The sequence below is a fragment of the Palaemon carinicauda genome, chromosome 22 (genome assembly GCF_036898095.1).
Source record: "Palaemon carinicauda isolate YSFRI2023 chromosome 22, ASM3689809v2, whole genome shotgun sequence".
Classification (NCBI taxonomy): domain Eukaryota; kingdom Metazoa; phylum Arthropoda; class Malacostraca; order Decapoda; family Palaemonidae; genus Palaemon; species Palaemon carinicauda.
In genome coordinates, this window is record NC_090746.1 from 18,499,855 (window position 1) to 18,520,242 (window position 20,388).

General features: G+C 33.4%; 1 protein-coding gene across 1 annotated transcript; it reads left to right on the plus strand.

The window, feature by feature from the left end:
* Positions 1-4,321: 4,321 nt before the first annotated feature.
* LOC137616778 (uncharacterized) lies at positions 4,322-4,756 on the plus strand. The gene has a single exon (XM_068346775.1). The coding sequence runs from the start codon at positions 4,322-4,324 to the stop codon at positions 4,754-4,756; it is 435 nt and encodes a 144-aa protein (XP_068202876.1).
* Positions 4,757-20,388: the final 15,632 nt, after the last annotated feature.

A 20,388-nucleotide genomic window follows, 5' to 3' on the forward strand; every position in this document is an offset into this window, starting at 1 on the left:
GATTTCATAACTGAATTAAGAAATTTCTTTCACATTGGTATGAATAAATATTTTTTACTCAAAAAAAGTTAAAAAAAAAAAAAAAAAAAAAAAAAGAGACGTAACAATAATAGTAAGAGAAATAATATAATACGCTTCGTTGGTGGAGTTCTCCTCAGCATCACGGGACAAACACGCACACTTAAGACGCCACCCCCGCCTGACCCCATTTCATCCCGTTTCAATCTTGAAATATTATTCATATGTAAAGCATCTGCCACTGGTGCTTTAGGGCGAGAGACCTCCCCCCCCCTCTCTCTCTCTCTCTCTCTCTCTCTCTCTCTCTCTCTCTCTCTCTCTCTCTCTCTCTCTCTCTCAACCGGCTTCCCTTTTCTATTATTTGCGACCTGGTCTTGTACCTCCCGTGTTCGTCTTACAGCTGCGTTCGTGTACTTTCCTCCTACGAGTTCTTCAATAGAAATTATTTAATGTTTTTTTTCGCATATTTCTTCGATGGATAATCTTTAAAAAGAATCTTATTAGTATTGATAACATAGCCACTTATTTTGTCAATGCAATTTATTTGAACAACTTATGGTTGGCATATAGGTATTTGTTTTGAAAATTTCTTCCTATATTAAGATATATATATATATATATATATATATATATATATATATATATATATATATATATATATATATCAAAGAAAGAGGTTACGGAAATAACTAGAGTGGCACTCAGTAGATGGCAGACCTCCGCCGCGGCAGCTTATTTCTTGACCTTTTGCTCGACCTTGACCTTGACTTTTGACCTTAATATGTATTAATTGGCGTGAATTTTCATACAATCAAATATGAACCAAGTTTGAAATCTCTGTGACAACGATGTTCAAACTTATGCTGATTACGTGAATTGGACATTTTGCTTGACAGTGACCTTGACCTTCCAAAATTTAATCATTTCCAGCATTTTACATAACACTTAATCCCTGTAAGTTTCATTATTCTACGATTAAAATTGTGGTAGGAAACTGTTCACAAATAATGTCTGATTATGTGAATTGGACATTTTGATTGATCGTGACCTTTGACCTTCCAAAAGGAAGCAGTTTACAAACACACAAACAAAAACAGGGGGTAGAAATAACCTCCTTCCAACTTCATTGGAGGGGGTAATAACAACTTTACATTTTCGTACCCCTGAATTAAGCGAATAGCCATGTTTATCCCCAAAGCAGATAGATTACCTGGGAGAGCGGTAATTAATAACCGTGAAGGAGGGAAGTAGGTAACCTAATCTCGTGGGATGCTGGTGCAATCATACAGGACTCACAACAGAGGTATCTCCCTTTTACCATTATTTTCTCTTTTTATTCCTTCATTCGCTTTATTGATATTCTAAATCAGAGGAGTAAGATATCCCCTATATAATAAAGAGTAAGTGTCTGAATATTATATATATATATATATATATATATATATATATATATATATATATATATATATATATATATATATATATATATATATATATATATCTTGTTACGCTGAACGACACTGGCAAAAGTGTAATTACTCCGTCTCTACACGTCTCTCAGGTATGGGGGAGAGGTTGGGAAAGGTTGAATGTGTGTACGTGCATACATATCTAAATATCTAGCCGTCATTTTTGTTAGGTCGTGTACAATGGTGTGAAAATATTGTAGAAAGAAAGCAAAAATTATAAACATAGGTAGAGATTTGTATTTGAGTGGAAAGAAGAGAAGAGAAGAAATTTCCTTGATCATTCAATAAAATCATACTTCGGTTCTGGTAGACAGATTGTCCTCATTTCGAGGGGAAAGATTTGACTGTATCCTTTTTACATATATTTGAAAATTCAGATTCTCTACTACCTTTGACCACGAAACCTCCTAAACTCTGCTCTCATGCACAGTTCCAGACTTATGATTCGCGTCAGTATTATAGAGCATGCGAGAAAAAAAATCTATTTATTTTGGAATATTCATCCTTTAAAAAATGAAAGAATTAAACTCTGACGCAGATACTTTGCCCACTTTAGGTTTTCTGCATAAAAAGCTAAAAACAAACACTGAATAGTAAAATTATTATTTATGGTATTGCATTTAAGGTCTTCAAGTTTCTATAAATGTCCCTGATCCCAAGATTGGAAGGGGAGCAGTTGAACATAGCTTTAGGTGAAAATAAAGCAGTGGTCAATTTCTTAAGTATTACACTTAAAATTTGAAATATCTATCTTTACAAAGGCGTAACAATATAACAACTGAATTGAACAACAAATAAAAAAATATTTCAACCAAAAAAGAGGAAAGAGAACAATCCTCTAAAAAATTGAAAAATAATTATTACAATGTTAGTATGATATGATATAATAAAAAGTGTACCATGTTCAAAGGAATTTAATTAAAAAACACACCAGATATTCATGACCCAATGCAAATATTCTGGCTGAAAAAAAACGCGTTGCTGCTGTTGCGAAATACACAGGAAAATCTCTTATTGAAAACATATCTCAAATTCCAATATCGTAAATTTTGCGTGGAAGCATTAGCAAGGACTCTTAAATCAGACGATGTAAGCGAAACCTTTTACAGCATCTAATTTGCCTCAACGTTTATTGCCAGAGACCGGGAGGGCGGTGTGTGATAAGATAATATTAACATATTAGACAGGTAACGACGGTTTGAGAAACTTGTTGTTTTACAATAAAAGCTCGATTACATGTTAAGGAAGTTTGAGAAAATTTCCACTTTAATTATTAGAGTACAGTTGGACACAGGAGTCTCTGGCAGACCTCGCTCTGAAGTAGTGCACCATACCATACCCTTACTTCGCGGTGAGTAACCAAAGAAACAGATACAGTAGTGTAAGGAGAGATGCTAGACGTGGTGGATGGGGCTAAACAGAAACTCGCCCAATAGTAAGCGTGTGGCTGCATGCACTTCTTCATAGTAAGGTGTACCATGAATGCCTGTGTCCAACTGCGCCTATGAGATTTCCTTATTCTCATATACAAAGGCAAGTCTGCTTAGTAAATCTCTCTCTCTCTCTCTCTCTCTCTCTCTCTCTCTCTCTCTCTCTCTCTCTCTCTCTCTCTCTCTATAAACATACGGACGCAAACAACGAGCGACCGCAGCCCTCCTTAGACGAGGTTTCAACCTTCTCAGGATGGCTTAAGTGACCTGATAATTGGATACCATAGAAATTCGGTAAAGGTGAATCCGGTCCGAAGATAACAGGGCTCCAAAAATTAATCGGCCAAGGAAATTAACCAGATAAAAAAATTATCAACCGATTGAATGAATGTACGTGATTAGAGTCTGGGTCCAATTTCAAGTAAAAGTCATACAAACATTTCTATTGATTGAGGTAAACGAGGAAAGAATTTCTTGAACCACTTCATTTTCCAAGCAGAAATGACTGTGAAAATTAAAGGCTATTTAAATGCAAATATTTACTGAGCCATTAGTGAAGTTGCACTTATCATAGAATTAAGGTTACGAAGACTAACGTACTTTGGAATAAAAGTTTTCTATACGTTTCGTGCTTATGGAAATATTAACTGAAAAGAACCGTCATACGAATATTTCAAAGGTAGCACACCATATCTATATATCTTCAAAACCCGCCGTGAATTGAAACGCAACTAAGCACGCGAACCACCCATTACCAACGAATTCCTGCCATTGCAGTAGAAGTGCAAGATACTATAATAAGATCTCTCTCTCTCTCTCTCTCTCTCTCTCTCTCTCTCTCTCTCTCTCTCTCTCTCTCTCTCTCTCTCATAGATCATATATACATCACCTCTTATATGGGCTATTTATATACATACTGTACATATATACAGTATACATCTATATATATATATATATATATATATATATATATATATATGTGTGTATATATATATATATATATATATATATATATATATATATATATACATACATATATATATTATAGTGTAAGTGTATAAAAAGAGAAATAGAATATCAAACAAATAAGCATATACAAAATTTTTTATACTATATGAGGAGCCTTGGGAAAATATAAAAGAATATCTAATGCTTTCATATCTCATATTATCCTTCTTGATTTCAGTGTTAATGGAAATCAACTTCAACTTATCTTTAAGTAAATAACTTAATTAAGCACTAAATCAAATAAAGGAGAAAGCATTCGTAATCAATAAACCAAGAAAAAGTTAAAATGTTAAAGAAAAGACTTAGGAGCGTAAAAGTAATGACTTCCACTGACTCACAACGCAGATAATTTAGTTTGATGAAGAGTAAAGACACATAGTTGAAAGTTACAAGGAAATGACGGGCTTCTTTAAGAAAGACGATTTAGAAGCAAAGGTTTACTGTAAAAATACAGACCAATTCTTCAAGAAAGACGATTTAGAAGCAAAGGTTTACTGTAAAAATACAGACCAATTCTTCAAGAAAGACGATTTAGAAGCAAAGGTTTACTGTAAAAATACAGACCAATTCTTCAAGAAAGACGATTTAGAAGCAAAGGTTTACTGTAAAAATACAGACCAATTCTTCAAGAAAGACGATTTAGAAGCAAAGGTTTACTGTAAAAATACAGACCAATTCTTCAAGAAAGACGATTTAGAAGCAAAGGTTTTCTGTAAAAATACAGACCAATTCTTTAAGAAAGACGATTTAGAAGCAAAGGTTTACTTTAAAAATAAAGATCAATCTCTTAATGAGATGGAATACAGTTTAAAGTATCAGGCTGCATTTTAAGAACCAACTTTGCTAAGTTCTTAGTCACATTCATCCTGCGTGTGTTTCTTTCTCAAAATAGAAGAAAACAAACAACATAATAGAAGAAAAATCTATAGAAGCACCAAAGAAAATGAAAAGCTTAAGATATACCTTTGAAAGATATAAAACAAGTTCTCACAAGAAATATTAATAATATATCCAAATATAAATGAAAAGAAACAGAACTAACCACTGACTTTTCTTTTACAAATGTTTCTAAAGATAAACACACGAAAATGTCTATGGCAAGCCCTCACTAAGTGTCACACAAGGCAGCAAATCAATTTACGCCGTCAACCCCGAGAATGAGCGAAATGAACAAGGTCCGGAACTTGCCCTTAATAAAGAATTATGTTTCTACTTCACTTCAGTTAGGCTTACAACGACAAAGGGGCCAAGAAAACCCCTTGTCGGCTAAATTAGGACCTATCTTTCCTTTAGTACTCCGTTAATTGAACTACCTAAGTACTACTATAAAAACAATGTTCACTTCATACGTATTCTTATGCACTTTTTTACCAGAGAAGTAAAAAATGACGGCTAAATATTTAGATATTTGTGGGAGATCGTGGCTTTCGAGTGTAACTCTCAGGGGACCCGCTCTCACCGGAGAATGAATACTCCCTCTCCCCCATACTCGATGGACAGGGAAAGACCTCGTTGTCATACGTCTGACAATGGCACTCAGCATGACCGGAGGGAAAGATATTTTATATATATATATATATATATATATATATATATATATAATATATATATATATATATATATATATATATATATATATAAACAAACAGACACATTGCTCTTTATTACATAAGTGAGATTCCGTAAGATGGAATATAAATAAACAGACAAGAGAAATAACTTTATGACCAATTCTTAGGTGAATTGACCATGTTCAGATTATTTGGTATCACATTAACCAATATTTTATTAGATGTTCCTCATCAGGCAAAGAAATGCCACATAATAGAGTACTAAGCCAATGGTAATGAGAATGTAAAGAAAGGAGGTACAAAGAGCACGAATTCTACTTTTTTACTTCTGCTTTTTTCACTTTTTTTTTCTTTTGTTAAGAGACGCACCTTTTAAGGCTCATGAACGTCAGTGAATAATGAGCATTGTGGCAAGAGAAGAGTGTTTAACAGCGCCCGGGGTCTCCTCATTTACAGACCCCAAAACCTGAATGCCTTTTGGTCAAGGTTTCCAGAATACTCTTCTCTTCCAGCTAAGTTCTTCACGAAGAAGTTCTCAAAGAACATAGAATATTTCTAAATTGAGGTTTTGCATTGGAAGATTAAAAAGGCGATGTTAAATTGAGTTTTTCTTTGGGAGATTTAAAAAAAAGGGATGTTCAATTTACGTTTTTGTTAAAAGATTTAAAAAGGCAATGTTAAATTAATTATTTAATGGAAAATTTAAAAAGGGCGATCTTAAATTGAGTTTTTCACTAGTCTCGACTGATCCAAGATAAAATAAAATGTAAAAATGTGAAATATAGGATCTTTAAAATTGATAGCGGATATAATAGATTTTAAAGCTATATCGTATTACAGAACAATAGAGATGATGGTGAAATCGTAATGGAAATTTTACAGCTTAAATCGTACCCAAAATAACCGTTAACTACGATGTAAGGATCAGTAATTACTCATTTAGTTCATCACTCACAGATTATATATATACACATACATAGATACATATATAATTTATATATACTGTATGTATATATATATATATATATATATATATATATATATATATATATATACTGTATGTATATGTATATATATATATATATATATATATATATATATATATATATATATACTGTATGTATATATATATATATATATATATATATATATATATATATATATACTGTATGTATATATATATATATATATATATATACTGTATGTATATATATATATATATATATATATATATATATATATATATATACTGTATGTATATATATATATATATATATATATATATATATATATATATATATATATATGCATAATTTGAATACGCTGCATTATGTATGAGAGAGAGAGAGAGAGAGAGAGAGAGAGAGAGAGAGAGAGAGAGAGAGAGAGAGAGAGAGAGAGAGAGAGAGAGAGAAAACTAAGCCTAAAAAAGACTGTCGCTAGCCATTCCAACAAATTGATGCTATTGAGGACATAAACAACACCTCCCTTAGACCCATCTCTCTCTCTCTCTCTCTCTCTCTCTCTCTCTCTCTCCTCTTTTCCATGGCGGCCAAAAAACCACCTAATGAGTTACATGCCTCCTCTTTAGTATCTTCCCTGTATCGGGCACACCACTTTCTCTCACACCGTACCCATCCCAAAAACCTACCCCACCGAAACACACACACCTTCCCCATATTCTCCTCAGAGCGCCCCCCCCCCCTCTCTCTCTCTCTCTCTCTCTATCTCTCTCTAACACATTTGTTTTCATGTTCCCTGTATCTATTTCATCGTTTGTTCTTTGAGGAAGTCCTTTGTCCCGGTGTTTTCACTCTCACCAAGTGTTGTTTGCCCTCCGAGATAGCCTCGTCTGACGGACTGTTTGATGTTCGGTTCCAAATCTTTGCGGGTAAATACTTCTGGCACTGGGTATTTTTATGATGGGCTGTACTTAGATCTAAATATAATTTCTTGGTTAGTAGGCCAACGACTTTCCGCTACATTTTTCTGCCCTCGTTTAATTTAGCGCATGCTACGACCAAGTTATGGAATGATCTTCCTAATCAGGCAGTTGAATTGGTGGAACTTCAAACGTTCAAACTTGCAGCATATTTTTTTCCCATATGTTGAAGAGGCTGACATAAGACTCTTTTTATAGTTTATATATGAAAGATATATTTTGATGTTAATATTCTTAAATTATTCTATATTAATTGTCCATCATATAACTCTTCTAGTTTGATTATTTACTAATTTCCTTTCCCAAATGGGCTATTTTTCCTTGGAGTCCTTTGGTTTATAAAATTTTGCTTTTTCAACTAGGGTTATAATAATAATAATAATAATAATAATAATAATAATAATAATAATAATAATAATAATAAAACGGTATATTAAATTGCCCTTCGTAAGAACACAATATATTGATGATCGCCTTATATTTGGTGTTTCAAATATAGGGAAAATGTTGCATTCGGAAATGATCAGTCTTCACAAAATGAACTTTACAAATTATTTAAAGAAAGGAGGGGGTACGCATAAATAGAGACAACCCTTCTAGCAAACTGGTGTAATTACTTCCCCAGAGGTAAGAAACGTTGAAGTGAAAAGGGCCTTGTCTCTTCAAACAAAACTTTCGACATCATTTCCACCCAGCAGGTACGAAAGATTAAAAGACGCGGTCACAGCATCTTGACATTTCAAAGACATTGATGCTTCTGGGAATTTCAAACATTCTTGAAGGCAAAAATTGAACCATTTCTTTCTCTCTGGATGTAGGTTTCGTAATGGCAAAGGTTGCTGTGTTAGAGGAATGAGAAATCGAAAGTCAATTACTGTGAAAGCACATTTGAAAAGTTTGCGCTTTACATCTGTTGGAGAAGCAATCTAATTAGTATTTCTAATTGTGTTGGTGTTTTAATTAGAAAGAGAGAATATATACAAACCACTTTTTTATTTTTCAATAAAAGATAAATCTAAAATGATCAGAGAATCAATTTCATACATCGATGGTAGACTATTGAATTGACATTAAATAAAAAATCTACATGTAAATTGCCATGCAATATAAAGAGAATAAAAAAGTAGGAATATACATTTAAAAATAGATGGCATTGGACATAGAACATAAAATTATATAGATAGCTGAAGATACCTTTCCCACCGTCTTATCACTCAAATCTATGACTGCTGCTGCTTTTTTTTTTAAGACAACCACACACGGCGCGGTCACTCCATAAATTTTTTTGTCTGGTTTAAAGTAACAAGCGTTCTGTCTATTACTCCAGGCAGTTCTCCCGCCGTTACTTATGCCCACGAAATACCCGTGACTGAACAGTAATTACCAGTTACCGATACCCAATTACTCCCCAGCTCAGCGGTCATGCTTTGTACCTTTTTGACTTTTATTTGGTAACATTCCAATCAAAATTCAGATATTTCAGATAAAAATCTGTAAAGTTCATCTACGTACTTTCGCAACAATTGATAATCAATGCACTTTTCTTTCCAGGGGCTCTTATAATAACAAGGATTACTCTTCACAATTGGTGACAGAGATCAGGAATAAAGTGTGCGCAAGAATATACAGCACAAACATACGTTTGCTTATTTATATATAAACATACAAATAACACACACACACAAATATATGTATACTGTATATATGGAGAGAGAGAGAGAGAGAGAGAGAGAGAGAGAGAGAGAGAGAGAGAGAGAGAGAGAGAGAGAGAGAGAGAGAGAGAGCATGATTCCATCCTCTTTTTCCATCCTTTATCAAGAGGGGAGGAAAGGAGAACTGTAAGGCTTCGTTTTCTGGAAAGGATGTTGGTGGCGCTCTTGCTGTCCCGTTACGACCTGATCTACGATACGACCAAAACCAACCCTCTCACCTCACTCTCCCCCTCTCCTTCCCCTTCCCCTAATCCTTCTCAGAGAGTCAGAGAAGAAGAAGAGACGACTCGAGGTAAAACCGCATGAGAGGACTCATGTGGTTGACCATTATGCAAGAATTTATTTTCTCTCGCTGCTTATCTGCCAAATCAAAAAAGATTACTACGGGGGACTTCTAGACCCCAAACCCCTCACCCTCACCATCTCAAATTTTCTATTCGTCTGCTCAGTCTTTTCTATAATAATCGTTTCCATCTCTTCATAAAAGAAAATGATTTTGATGAAAAATTAGAAATAAAATAATTTCTATTCAAAATATGGATACATCTTTGGACAGTTTTACTTGTGCAAGCAGTTGATATTATTTAATTCAGTGATTATATGTTGCATCAATTTCCGGTAGATATTGGATTTTCGATCCTCTATAAATGTCAAAACTTTACTTCATGTGATGTCTGAATTGTCATCCTTTAACATTAATTAGTATAGTCAGATAATAGAAAAATGCCAGAAAAGAAATAAAAACTTAATTAAAACACGAAGTTCATTACTTCTACATAGAGTTATTACTCGGAAAAAAATATATGAATGAGCTTGTCATCATTCAAATTTACTTGTAATCCACAGACAATGGAGACACTTTCGGATTTAAATGCAAATTTCCCGGGGGGAAATGAAATAAAAGACTGACACGGAATTTTATATTCAAGGGGTAGTTTTTTCTTTTATTTACATTTGAGAAATTGAATTCGTGTCACTATTACCAAGATATGTTTTCACGTTTGTTCTCCAGTGTTTTTAATCATATATAAAGTATAAATACATGTGTATAAAGATATTTTATATGCATAATTTCTGCGTTTAAATAATTGTACCATTTACAGATTTTACATTTGAAAAGTAGCTAATCTTAGCTATAATCTGAAAATGGCTAAACTTTACATTAGATCACTTCTACTTCTACCTAAGAGCAAAAAAAAAAAAAAAAAAAAAAAAAAAAAAAAAAAAAAAAAAAAAAAAACATACGAAAATCAAAAATAAAAAAAATATCTTTCTTCAGAGAACGTAATCTCACAAAGGATTACTTCCGTGCAGGAGATAGGCTCCGGACGGCTTTCTCCTTCGAAGGTTCTTCTCTCCCCTACGCTTTATCCTTCCTCTAACCCCATGCCCCCTGACCGTCTGCTTTCATGGTCCAGACGGATAGGACACAGAGGTGTCAAGAATAGAATAAAACGTTACCAATAAAAGGAGCAAAAATCTTGTTACTCTTCGGACTCACTCTGGCCCCCGGACCCCTGCCATTACCATCTTTGACCGAGAAGGCTTTTCATCTTTTTATCTGTCATATCTCAATCCTTCTGCATCTTTTCTGAACGTTTTATATATATATATATATATATATATATATATATATATATATATATATATATATATATATATATATGTGTGTGTGTGTGTATACATATATATATCTATATATTATATATATATACATATATATTACATATATACATATATATATCTATATATTATATATATATACATATATATATCTATATATTATATATATACATATATATATATATCTATATTATATATATATATATACAGTATATATATATATATAATATGGGTTGCAAACTAAGCAGAGAAGAAAGAGACGACGATGGACTGACGAGTCAGGAAAATTTGCAGGTATAATATAATATCATCCTCAGTTTCGAGTAAATGTCCCTATAGAAATAAATAATGGTAGATAATTATAGAATCACTTAAAATTTCCTTTCCTCAAAACTTTCCCTTAATTTTCTTCATAAGGTTCTAATTCTGAAGTGAATACGGATTTTATTCTCGAATTTCATAAACAAGATTACATTTACCTTAATTCTGCACTAATTATTGACGCATCATCCACGATCGTAAGATTAATATATCACCCACTCTCTCTCTCTCTCTCTCTCTCTCTCTCTCTCTCTCTCTCTCTCTCATATGACCATTAGGGAGGGGAAGGAGGAGGGGAAGGAGAAGGGAGGGAGAAGGGAAGGTAGATGACTCGAAACTGCCAAGGAAACCCGATCATAGTTTTCCTGAGTTGGCCATCTCCTCCTCACTTCAGTGACCGCCAGCGCCGAAAATCCCCTTCAGGTAAATGAAGGAAAAAAAATATGGCAGGGAACGCCAAAGATGAAGGAGAGAGAGAGAGAGAGAGAGAGAGAGAGAGAGAGAGAGAGAGAGAGAGAGAGACTCCTCTCCTTACCCTACAAGCAAGAGAGGATAGTCCAAGGAATGATCCTGTCTTGCAGATATAAAGAGTCAGGTGACGTCGCCGTTTCAGCAATAAAATCATACCTTTTGTAGATGACTTAAGAAAGAGTAAGGTTCAAAAAAAGGAAATAAAAATACGAGAATACATATATTAATTCATTCTCATTTCGTGATATGAAAAATAATAATAATTCTAAGGATTCATTATCATATTACTGTATATGTTCCTTTTTTTTTATTTATTACTTCAACCATTTACAAAGTAATTGCATATTTCAAGGCTAATTTTGCGATACTCTATGTATACTGCGTGACTATGGAAGCATTAAGAATAAAAAAAAACTACTGAATTTTATACGTATAATAAATCAATTTGTATTTATGTGCGCTATATGCTTTTACATGAGTGAACATACGTAAGTTTTCCAGCCGGATATATATGTATATATATATATATATATATATATATATATATATATATATATATATATACATATATATATATATATATATATATATATATATATACATATATTATATATATATAATATATATACATACATACATACACGCATATATATGAGAGGATATTGGCCTACCTAACCCCCTCCCCCCCCCAAAAAAAAGGTATCAAACGACCATCATCTCTCCTAAAGCAGACCCTCCCATTTCCAAAATCTATCTCTACCCGAGGCGCAATCTTTTTAAAGCCGCTCTCTGGTCCCGTCTTATGTGTGTTACGTGGCCGTGTTATTTCCGTCGGGGGTTCGTCTGCTCTGGCCTTATGTTGTATTATTTTTCCGGAGCAATGTAAAATAGGGGACAGGTAAGGGAGGGTTTGGGTAAAGGGAGATGCCCTTCGAATATTCGCTACATGATAAAGAAATGTGACCATTCTGTTTAATAGTAGATATATAGTTTCTAGAATCATTGAAAACCATTAAGAAAGCAGTTCCTATAAGGGCAAAATAATGCAGTTTCTAGAATATTTCAATAAATAAGCAGTACCTATAAGGGCTAAATAGTAAATTACTAATATAATAATGAAATAATAATTTCCAAAACATCATAAGGAGAACATAATAATGACGAGAATATAATAATGAAGAGGTCAAAACGATAATCGTTTATCACTACATTAGAAAACAGTAAATTACAATATTAGAGATCAATCGTCAAATTGGAAAGATAAAATCGTGTGGAACTGAAGAGGAGAAGGATTTCGTATAGTAAATTAGCATACCAAAAAATCTTAATTAAAAACCAGTTACATAATACCTTTATACAGGCTGTATAAACAACTCAGGCCTTAAGGAGTAACATCGTATGTGTGATCGAACAGAGAAAGGGTTAAAGGTAAAAGTCAATATACATATATATAACTTAGGTCAGAACACAGTGTTACCTAAAAAAAAAAAATCATGGCGAAGCTAGGATTGTTATTATTACCATCTCTATAACGGGTAAGCAAACATTCATGCAAAACCATCCTAAGCTGACAGTCACACGCACAGTAAGATTCCTTAGACCAGAAGGCCTTCATAGGAATAAAGTAAAAACTATAAGCAAATAAAAATAAAAAATTCAATCGGATAATACTGAGGAACACCAGGTTTTATAGTAAATATAAATGCGCCTTTATAACTTACCACATAACTCCTTTTTGCACATAGCTTTTTAAACGTATAACTATCTATTAGTTTATAAATCTAACCATACACCACTTCTATCCTGAGGACAGCACTAATGAACCTAATTTAGCATCGTAAGCACATAGTATTATTTGAATAGCAACAGCTACTCGTCCAGGTATATGATCGGGCGTCCAGTCTGAAACAAGACTAATAAAAAAAATTTACATTTCTTGTCAATGAAATAAATCTAGCATTCCCACCGGATATTATCCATTGTAACATTAATACCAAGATTAAAGTATGACATCTATTACTTTCTTATTTCATTTCCCTGCAACACTTTACACTAAATTGTTCTCAATCACGTTTAACGTACGAAAAAATATATTCACAAGCGAAAGAAATTATTTCTGCAGACCAGCGAATAATACTCGCTTCCAAAATGAAACGGAAATCCAATCACAATACCTAATATGTGCCTCCAATGGCACCCAATCTTATTTATCCGCACACGTGTTATTTGGAATCAGACAATTCCCCTTGTCAGCCATAAATCATATTGCAATCAAGGCCAAAATACAGGGTAATACAATACTCCTTGACACAGATGTCAAAATAAACAAATTTGTACCGCCCCCAACAACTTTCAAATTTGATATCAGCCCTCCTTTTTCTTATGCAAATCAGTACAAAAAGAGGAAATATATCAAGATCAAATACGTCGGGGGAAAAAACTCTCTCTCTCTCTCTCTCTCTCTCTCTCTCTCTCTCTCTCTCTCTCTCTCTCTCTCTCTCTCTCTCTCTCTCTCTCTCAGGAACTTCCATGTTTTTACGGATAAAATACTCATTTAAAAGACCCTATATCATTAGTAATCCCTTTAAAATGACAGCGAAAACAGTTCTTAAAGACGAAGCAAACATTCTGGATATGCTACTGAAACTTCAAAGGAGATACGAATAGTCACCTTTGTTCACTGCGGAGGGAAGGGCGAATTTTGCACACAATACGTCCTAAGGAAAAACGAAAATAAAAACCTTGGTACGAATTTAAGAATAACCATAAGAGGAAAAGACGTGACTTTGGGTTTTATCTTAGGGAGACAGAATTTAATGGGTGGCCTTTGCGTGCTCAGATTTTGCTAATATTTGGTGGAAAATGAAAACGTACAAAGAAAATAATCAGTTTTACTTTATAAACTCTTACAATTTGTCAATTACTGCGATTTTTCTGCCCCCTGATATTTCACTCTATGCTCTTACATTTCGCACTTCATCATCCCCTATATAATAAAGAGTAAGTGTAAGGATATATATATATATATATATATATATATATATATATATATATATATATATATATATATATACTGTATATATATATATATATATTTCCGGTCCCACTCAACTCTCATATCTCTCGGGTAGGGAGAGAGGAGTAGTCATACTCTAGTGAGAGGGGGTTGGTTGTGCGTGTGTGCTTATCTATCTAAATATTTAGCTGTCATATTTGACGGGTAGCGTACACTAATAAGCCTACTCTTACATTTTCACACTTCATGGTTTTTATATAACATAACCGATACTTGACCAAAATCAGTAATGATATTTTCCCTATCTGCTTCATAAACGAACAAAAAACATCCTTTGAATGGAAGCCCCTGAAAGCGAATTTGAAACCTTTCACTTATGCTGATGATGACTTGTAAAAAGGAAATGATACGAATGTGGGCGTCTGTGTCAAGTGGTGCTCGTTATTTACATCATTGCTGTTGAAGTTCATTAACTGGAGTCTTGCTTTTTGTTTATGTTTTCGTTTTACTCTTTGGATATTACAGTTATCCTTTTAAAAAAAAATATTCTTTATCCATTTTTTTTTATCTAAAAATAATCTAAAAATTTTCAGTGCAATCCAGGATGAACAATTTTAGGAAATATTTACTTTAATTCCTTTCTTGCAGAGTTAACCTGCAAATGTGAAGTAATGGAAAACTAATGTATGATTATAATACATCTGGTATCATAGATGCAATATTAATTAACAAAGAAAAATAATTAATTAATAATCAATATAGAAATTAAATGGTAAGCTTAAATGGGAATTTATGGCCAGGCTTTGCAAAATATCTTCCTGCCATAAGAAGTAAAACCATTGCAACAAATTTTTCACGAAAATAAAAAAGAATCTCTGAATGTAACGGAATCATAATAATAATAATAATAATAATAATAATAATAATAATAATAAACAATAACAATAACAATAATTTTGCTAATTAATATATCTATTAAATAACATTTGGTTTAATTAAAAAATATCCAGAAAGACACTAGTTTTTACTCTCGATGTTTTTAACGTGTACTCGTCATCGTGCCTGTACCATACTTCTGCCACAAACTTTAACTTGGCACTTGATGAATTATTTAAATTAGCTCACGCTCTCTCTCTCTCCCTCTCTCTGTCTCTCTCACACACACACAACGAAAAACTTGTTACTTCATTGGTTTGTGGTCTCACCGCTTTGATAGAGTTGCACTTACAGATCTCAAGACGTTTCGCAAATCGTGGTTGTCATTCAGGTAATAAAATTCCTTCTACATATAACACTACCCCCAAACACTCTCTCTCTCTCTCTCTCTCTCTCTCTCTCTCTCTCTCTCTCTCTCTCTCTCTCTCTCTCTCTCTCTCTCTCGTCTTAAATTTTAAAATTTGACACGTCATGACTAAGATCATCTTTCACCTGAGAAAAACAAACGCGAATTATTCTAAAGATGTTATTTAATCCTTCAACGAAGCCAAAGAAAACTATCGAGATGAAAATGGTAAACAAGGAAAATCCCTACGATGACACAAAAGGATTTGGACGTCCATAAAACGTGTTGTAATTCATAATCCTTCAAAAACCCCATACGAGAGGTTTTATCACTCTTCCTGTGGGTAATCACCAAGAGAAGGGTGTAATTAATCACCCAGAGAAGATGCTTTTCCTACTCAAGTATGCGATCAGTAAAGGATACTTTTTTTCATAATCATACAAGTGATTACCGAATGAGAGCTTTCCAGCATAATTTATAATCAATCATTGCACAGAATTTCCATAACACTTTAAGATTACCGCTAAGTTATCTCCCCCCCCCCCAAAAAAAAAAAAAAAAAAAACTCAAGTGAAGTAGGTAAAGATCAAGAAGAAGAATTTCTTCCGGTCCATTATCGAACAAAGATGACCTCTCTCTCTCCGCCCATAGACTCTAATCATCGAACCGAGGCTTTTCTCCTAACCCTTGTAAGTAATCATCGGCAATACACGAACTTACGATGTCTATGTAAATCAATTCTAGTCTTCGTTACCGTACAACAACAATGCTGGGTCTCGAATCTCATCTCCTCTCTCTCACCTATTACCTTGCCCTTCCACCCTCCTCACTCCCCAGCATCTAGGATATCTCCCCCGTTAATCCCCTATCTTCTTCCCCAGCTTTTCTCATTCCCCAGGCCAAGCCTTCTCCTCTTCGGAGCATTTGAATTAAGGAAGGCGGGTCCATAGTCAATATCACGTCCCGGATGTGTCTGTGTGCGCGCGTGTGTGTGTGCGTGTGCATAGTACAGAAAATATGGCAAGGCAGCAATGTGTGGTGGATTGGACAAGAGGAAGGGATAATTATAAATAAAATAACGATAATGAGATGTATATGCAATGATAAAAGGATAAAAGAATTCGACGAAGAGAAAATGATAATGCAATTATGTGAAACTATTGTGTTAAAGGCTAAAATGGAGGGACGCCAGACGAAACAAGTTGATGACGGTTATCCAAGAAGGGTTTCCAGTGAAAAGTTACACGGTAATTACAGACTGATGTGTTGCAAAGGCTGAAAGGGGAGAGCGAGCAAAAGAGAGGAAGAAGGCGTTAATGAGAGAATAAGGGAATGAGAAAGGGGGAAATGGTTAAAGAAAAATGAAAGAATGGCTAAGGGGGATATATGATACTTTAATAATTATTAATGTGGATAAAAACATACAGAATATAACATTTAAAAACAAATGGAATTTTTTTTGCAAAGTTTATTCCAGTAATACATGCCAGTATTTAATTTCAACTTCAAACTAAACATAAGGAATAAATGTAGAAGCTGATTTCGGTTTAGGTATAATATTAATATTAACAAAGATTAAGCGTAACCTGGAAATAACAGTATGATAAATCAATTAAACTACCTAATAAATAAGACAGCATAGTGTGACGGGCCGAGAGAAGGTTGTGACTCAAAGACAGTATGAAAGAAACTGAGTAAATTTATATACAAAAGCTCAAAGCAACAAGAAATTTCATGTTCAAAAACAGACACTGTTACAGAGGAGAAAAGCAGACATGTTTATTCTGGTTCTTTTTAGTGCGATGGAAGAGCGAAGATACAAGCATAATATAAACACAAAATGAACTATATACGATCGTGTGACACACGGTTGGTACAATAGCATAGCATGTATACACGTAACTAAATTTTACGCAAACTCAAAATCATGAGAAAGAACTGGCATACAAACGCATAGAAACCAAGAGAACAATAAAGAGAGTGGAACTAACAGCATATGGTAGGATGAGACCAAGCTTTTATATGTTATGCCATTAAATGCAGATACAGGTAGTCTATGTCTTCCATAATAAGACTTAGAAAATACTTGAATATCGTGATTAAGTGTGTCTATTCTTACTATATTAAGAAAAAAAAAAACTTATTCACTGCAGATTTAATTATAGCAGATATAAGATAATCTTGAGACAGTCTCAACATCGCTAATTTCTAAAATCACTGCTGTTAACCTACTTGGAACATTAATCCATTCGTGTTTCTTAAAACCTTTTAACCGATTGTGCTAGAAAAAATAGCTGAAATATTATTTATAACTATCTTTTATAAATTAGAAAATCAGATTCTAATGGTATAATAAATAAAGTGCACCCTATGATGAAGGCGTTAATTATAATAACCATAATGTAAAAGTATTCTGAATACTTTACTGAAAAAGTAGTGACTCAGTATTTTTACGAATGAAAAACTATACAAAATACCTGTATTTCAAAAAAGAAAAAAATACATCTCATAACCTTCAAATTGGCACAGGGGCTGCTACAGGCAGCGGTGGTTTACACAGACGAAGAACAAAAATAAACAAGAGAGTAAAAAGTAGTTCATAAATAATCTTAGGGAAAGGTTAGCTTTGAATACTCATTAAAAAGGCAAACATCTGTCAACTCAGGCCTATAGGAATGCGGACAAAACTGCCATTCCTATCAGCGTATTCTTCATTCTAACAATATCACTGCATACAAAGATAATTATAGTATAACAATAACGTTAGGGGAAATTCCTACTCATAGATTAACTTTTTTTTTTTTTATCATTTGTCAAAAGCGATCTGTCCGTGACGTATCCTTTTATACGACTGAAGTCCTTCTTTTTTTATTTTCTTATTCCTATTATCTTTTTAATAAGGGTCTTCATCCCTCATGATTTTGAATTAAGAAAAGTCGAAATAGAGACTATGGAATGAAGCATCATCCTGTCGATGTGAAACACTACCATTGATATATAGATTCATCAGTTCGCAAACTTATCTTAATTTGTTTGTAGTTTTTTATTTCCGTTTTCTCTTACACAAGTTATTAGTCTTAAGCGTGGTTCATATGCATTTCTTAAATTTTAAATAACAACAACAACAACAACAACAACAACAACAATAATAATAATAATAATAATAATAATAATAATTTCTTAGATTACTTTTCTCGATTTTCAAACGACCGGAAAGGGCAAAATAGTTATAATAAAGTGCAACATAAGTAGTGAAGAGGAATAGATTTAATCATTTAAAATCATCCGTTTTTGAGATCGTTTCAGTTTTCTAAAGAATACGACAGTGAGCGCGTGTGTATGTAAATACCTTTACACTCCAATGATTGACATAAGTTGATAATTACTTAAAATACAGAAAACTTTGTGCTTGAATTAGTGACATTATAGTACAAAGGAGAAATTTTTTTTCATTCTTATTCACTCTATTACCGCAAATTAACTTTTTCGCAAACACCACCACCGGCAGCAGTGCCTACAACACCAAAACAATAATAATAAACATGAACAACAACAGTGATACTAAAAAAATGAAATATGAGATACCCAATATGTACTCCACTACAGAAAACGCCTTTTGGCTTTGAGCTGTGTCCGCAGAGGGCGTCTGCCATATTAGTAGCCTTTCAGTCTACCACCTTCCAGCATCTGTTATGAGCCACAGACAAACTGACATGGAAGGCGCTGGATTCATCCAAGTAGTGAATAATAACTATTTCCTCTATAAATGCCATAAGTATAAGAGATAATACTAAATTCATGAGATTAATGTTATAAAAAGATGCTTTTGTAGTAATTTTTATAACCCATTTTATTGTACGTGCGTGTTACAGTAATATCGCTTGGATAGTCGAACTCGAATGCCTGGTAATTCATTTCAGAAAATAAGGTTTCGAAAAGTAATCCTACTATTCGAGTTACTGTAATCAATTAAGGAAAATACCTGCTAAATACTTTTGTAATCCACATATGTGCGTGCTTTGCGCAAGAAATTTAAAACTCAAAAATTGTCTGATTAATCTGGCCAAGAATTTCATAAAAAATTGTCTTATATCTTGAGTGCATTGAAGGAAGTTTTTCGAACTAATTTCTTGCAAAAGAATTTCACGCGACTCTTTGAAGTCAGTGGAAAATTTTACAAAATGCAATTACTACTACTACAGCAACTACTACTACTGTTAGTAATAACAATAAAGTAATGTCATTATAATCATCATCATCATCAAAAAACGACTATTCATATAGCTGTTTTTTATCCAGACAATAAACCATACTTAATAATATAACAATAACAAGGTACAATAATACTATACAATGAAAATAAAAAAAGTAATAATTTTCACCAACATCTGAAACCGTTAAAGATATCAACTAGAACGTCCCAACACCTTTTTACTCTATTTCCTGTGAAACGAAGGAAGGCGAACACATGTGCTTCCCTTCCATCCTACGGAACTGTCCTGGAACTCTTCACTATTTTTCGTTC

Bases quoted from the DNA above. Each gene is read 5' to 3' on its own strand.
- LOC137616778 (XM_068346775.1), top strand. From the start codon at position 4,322: ATGACGGGCTTCTTTAAGAAAGACGATTTAGAAGCAAAGGTTTACTGT.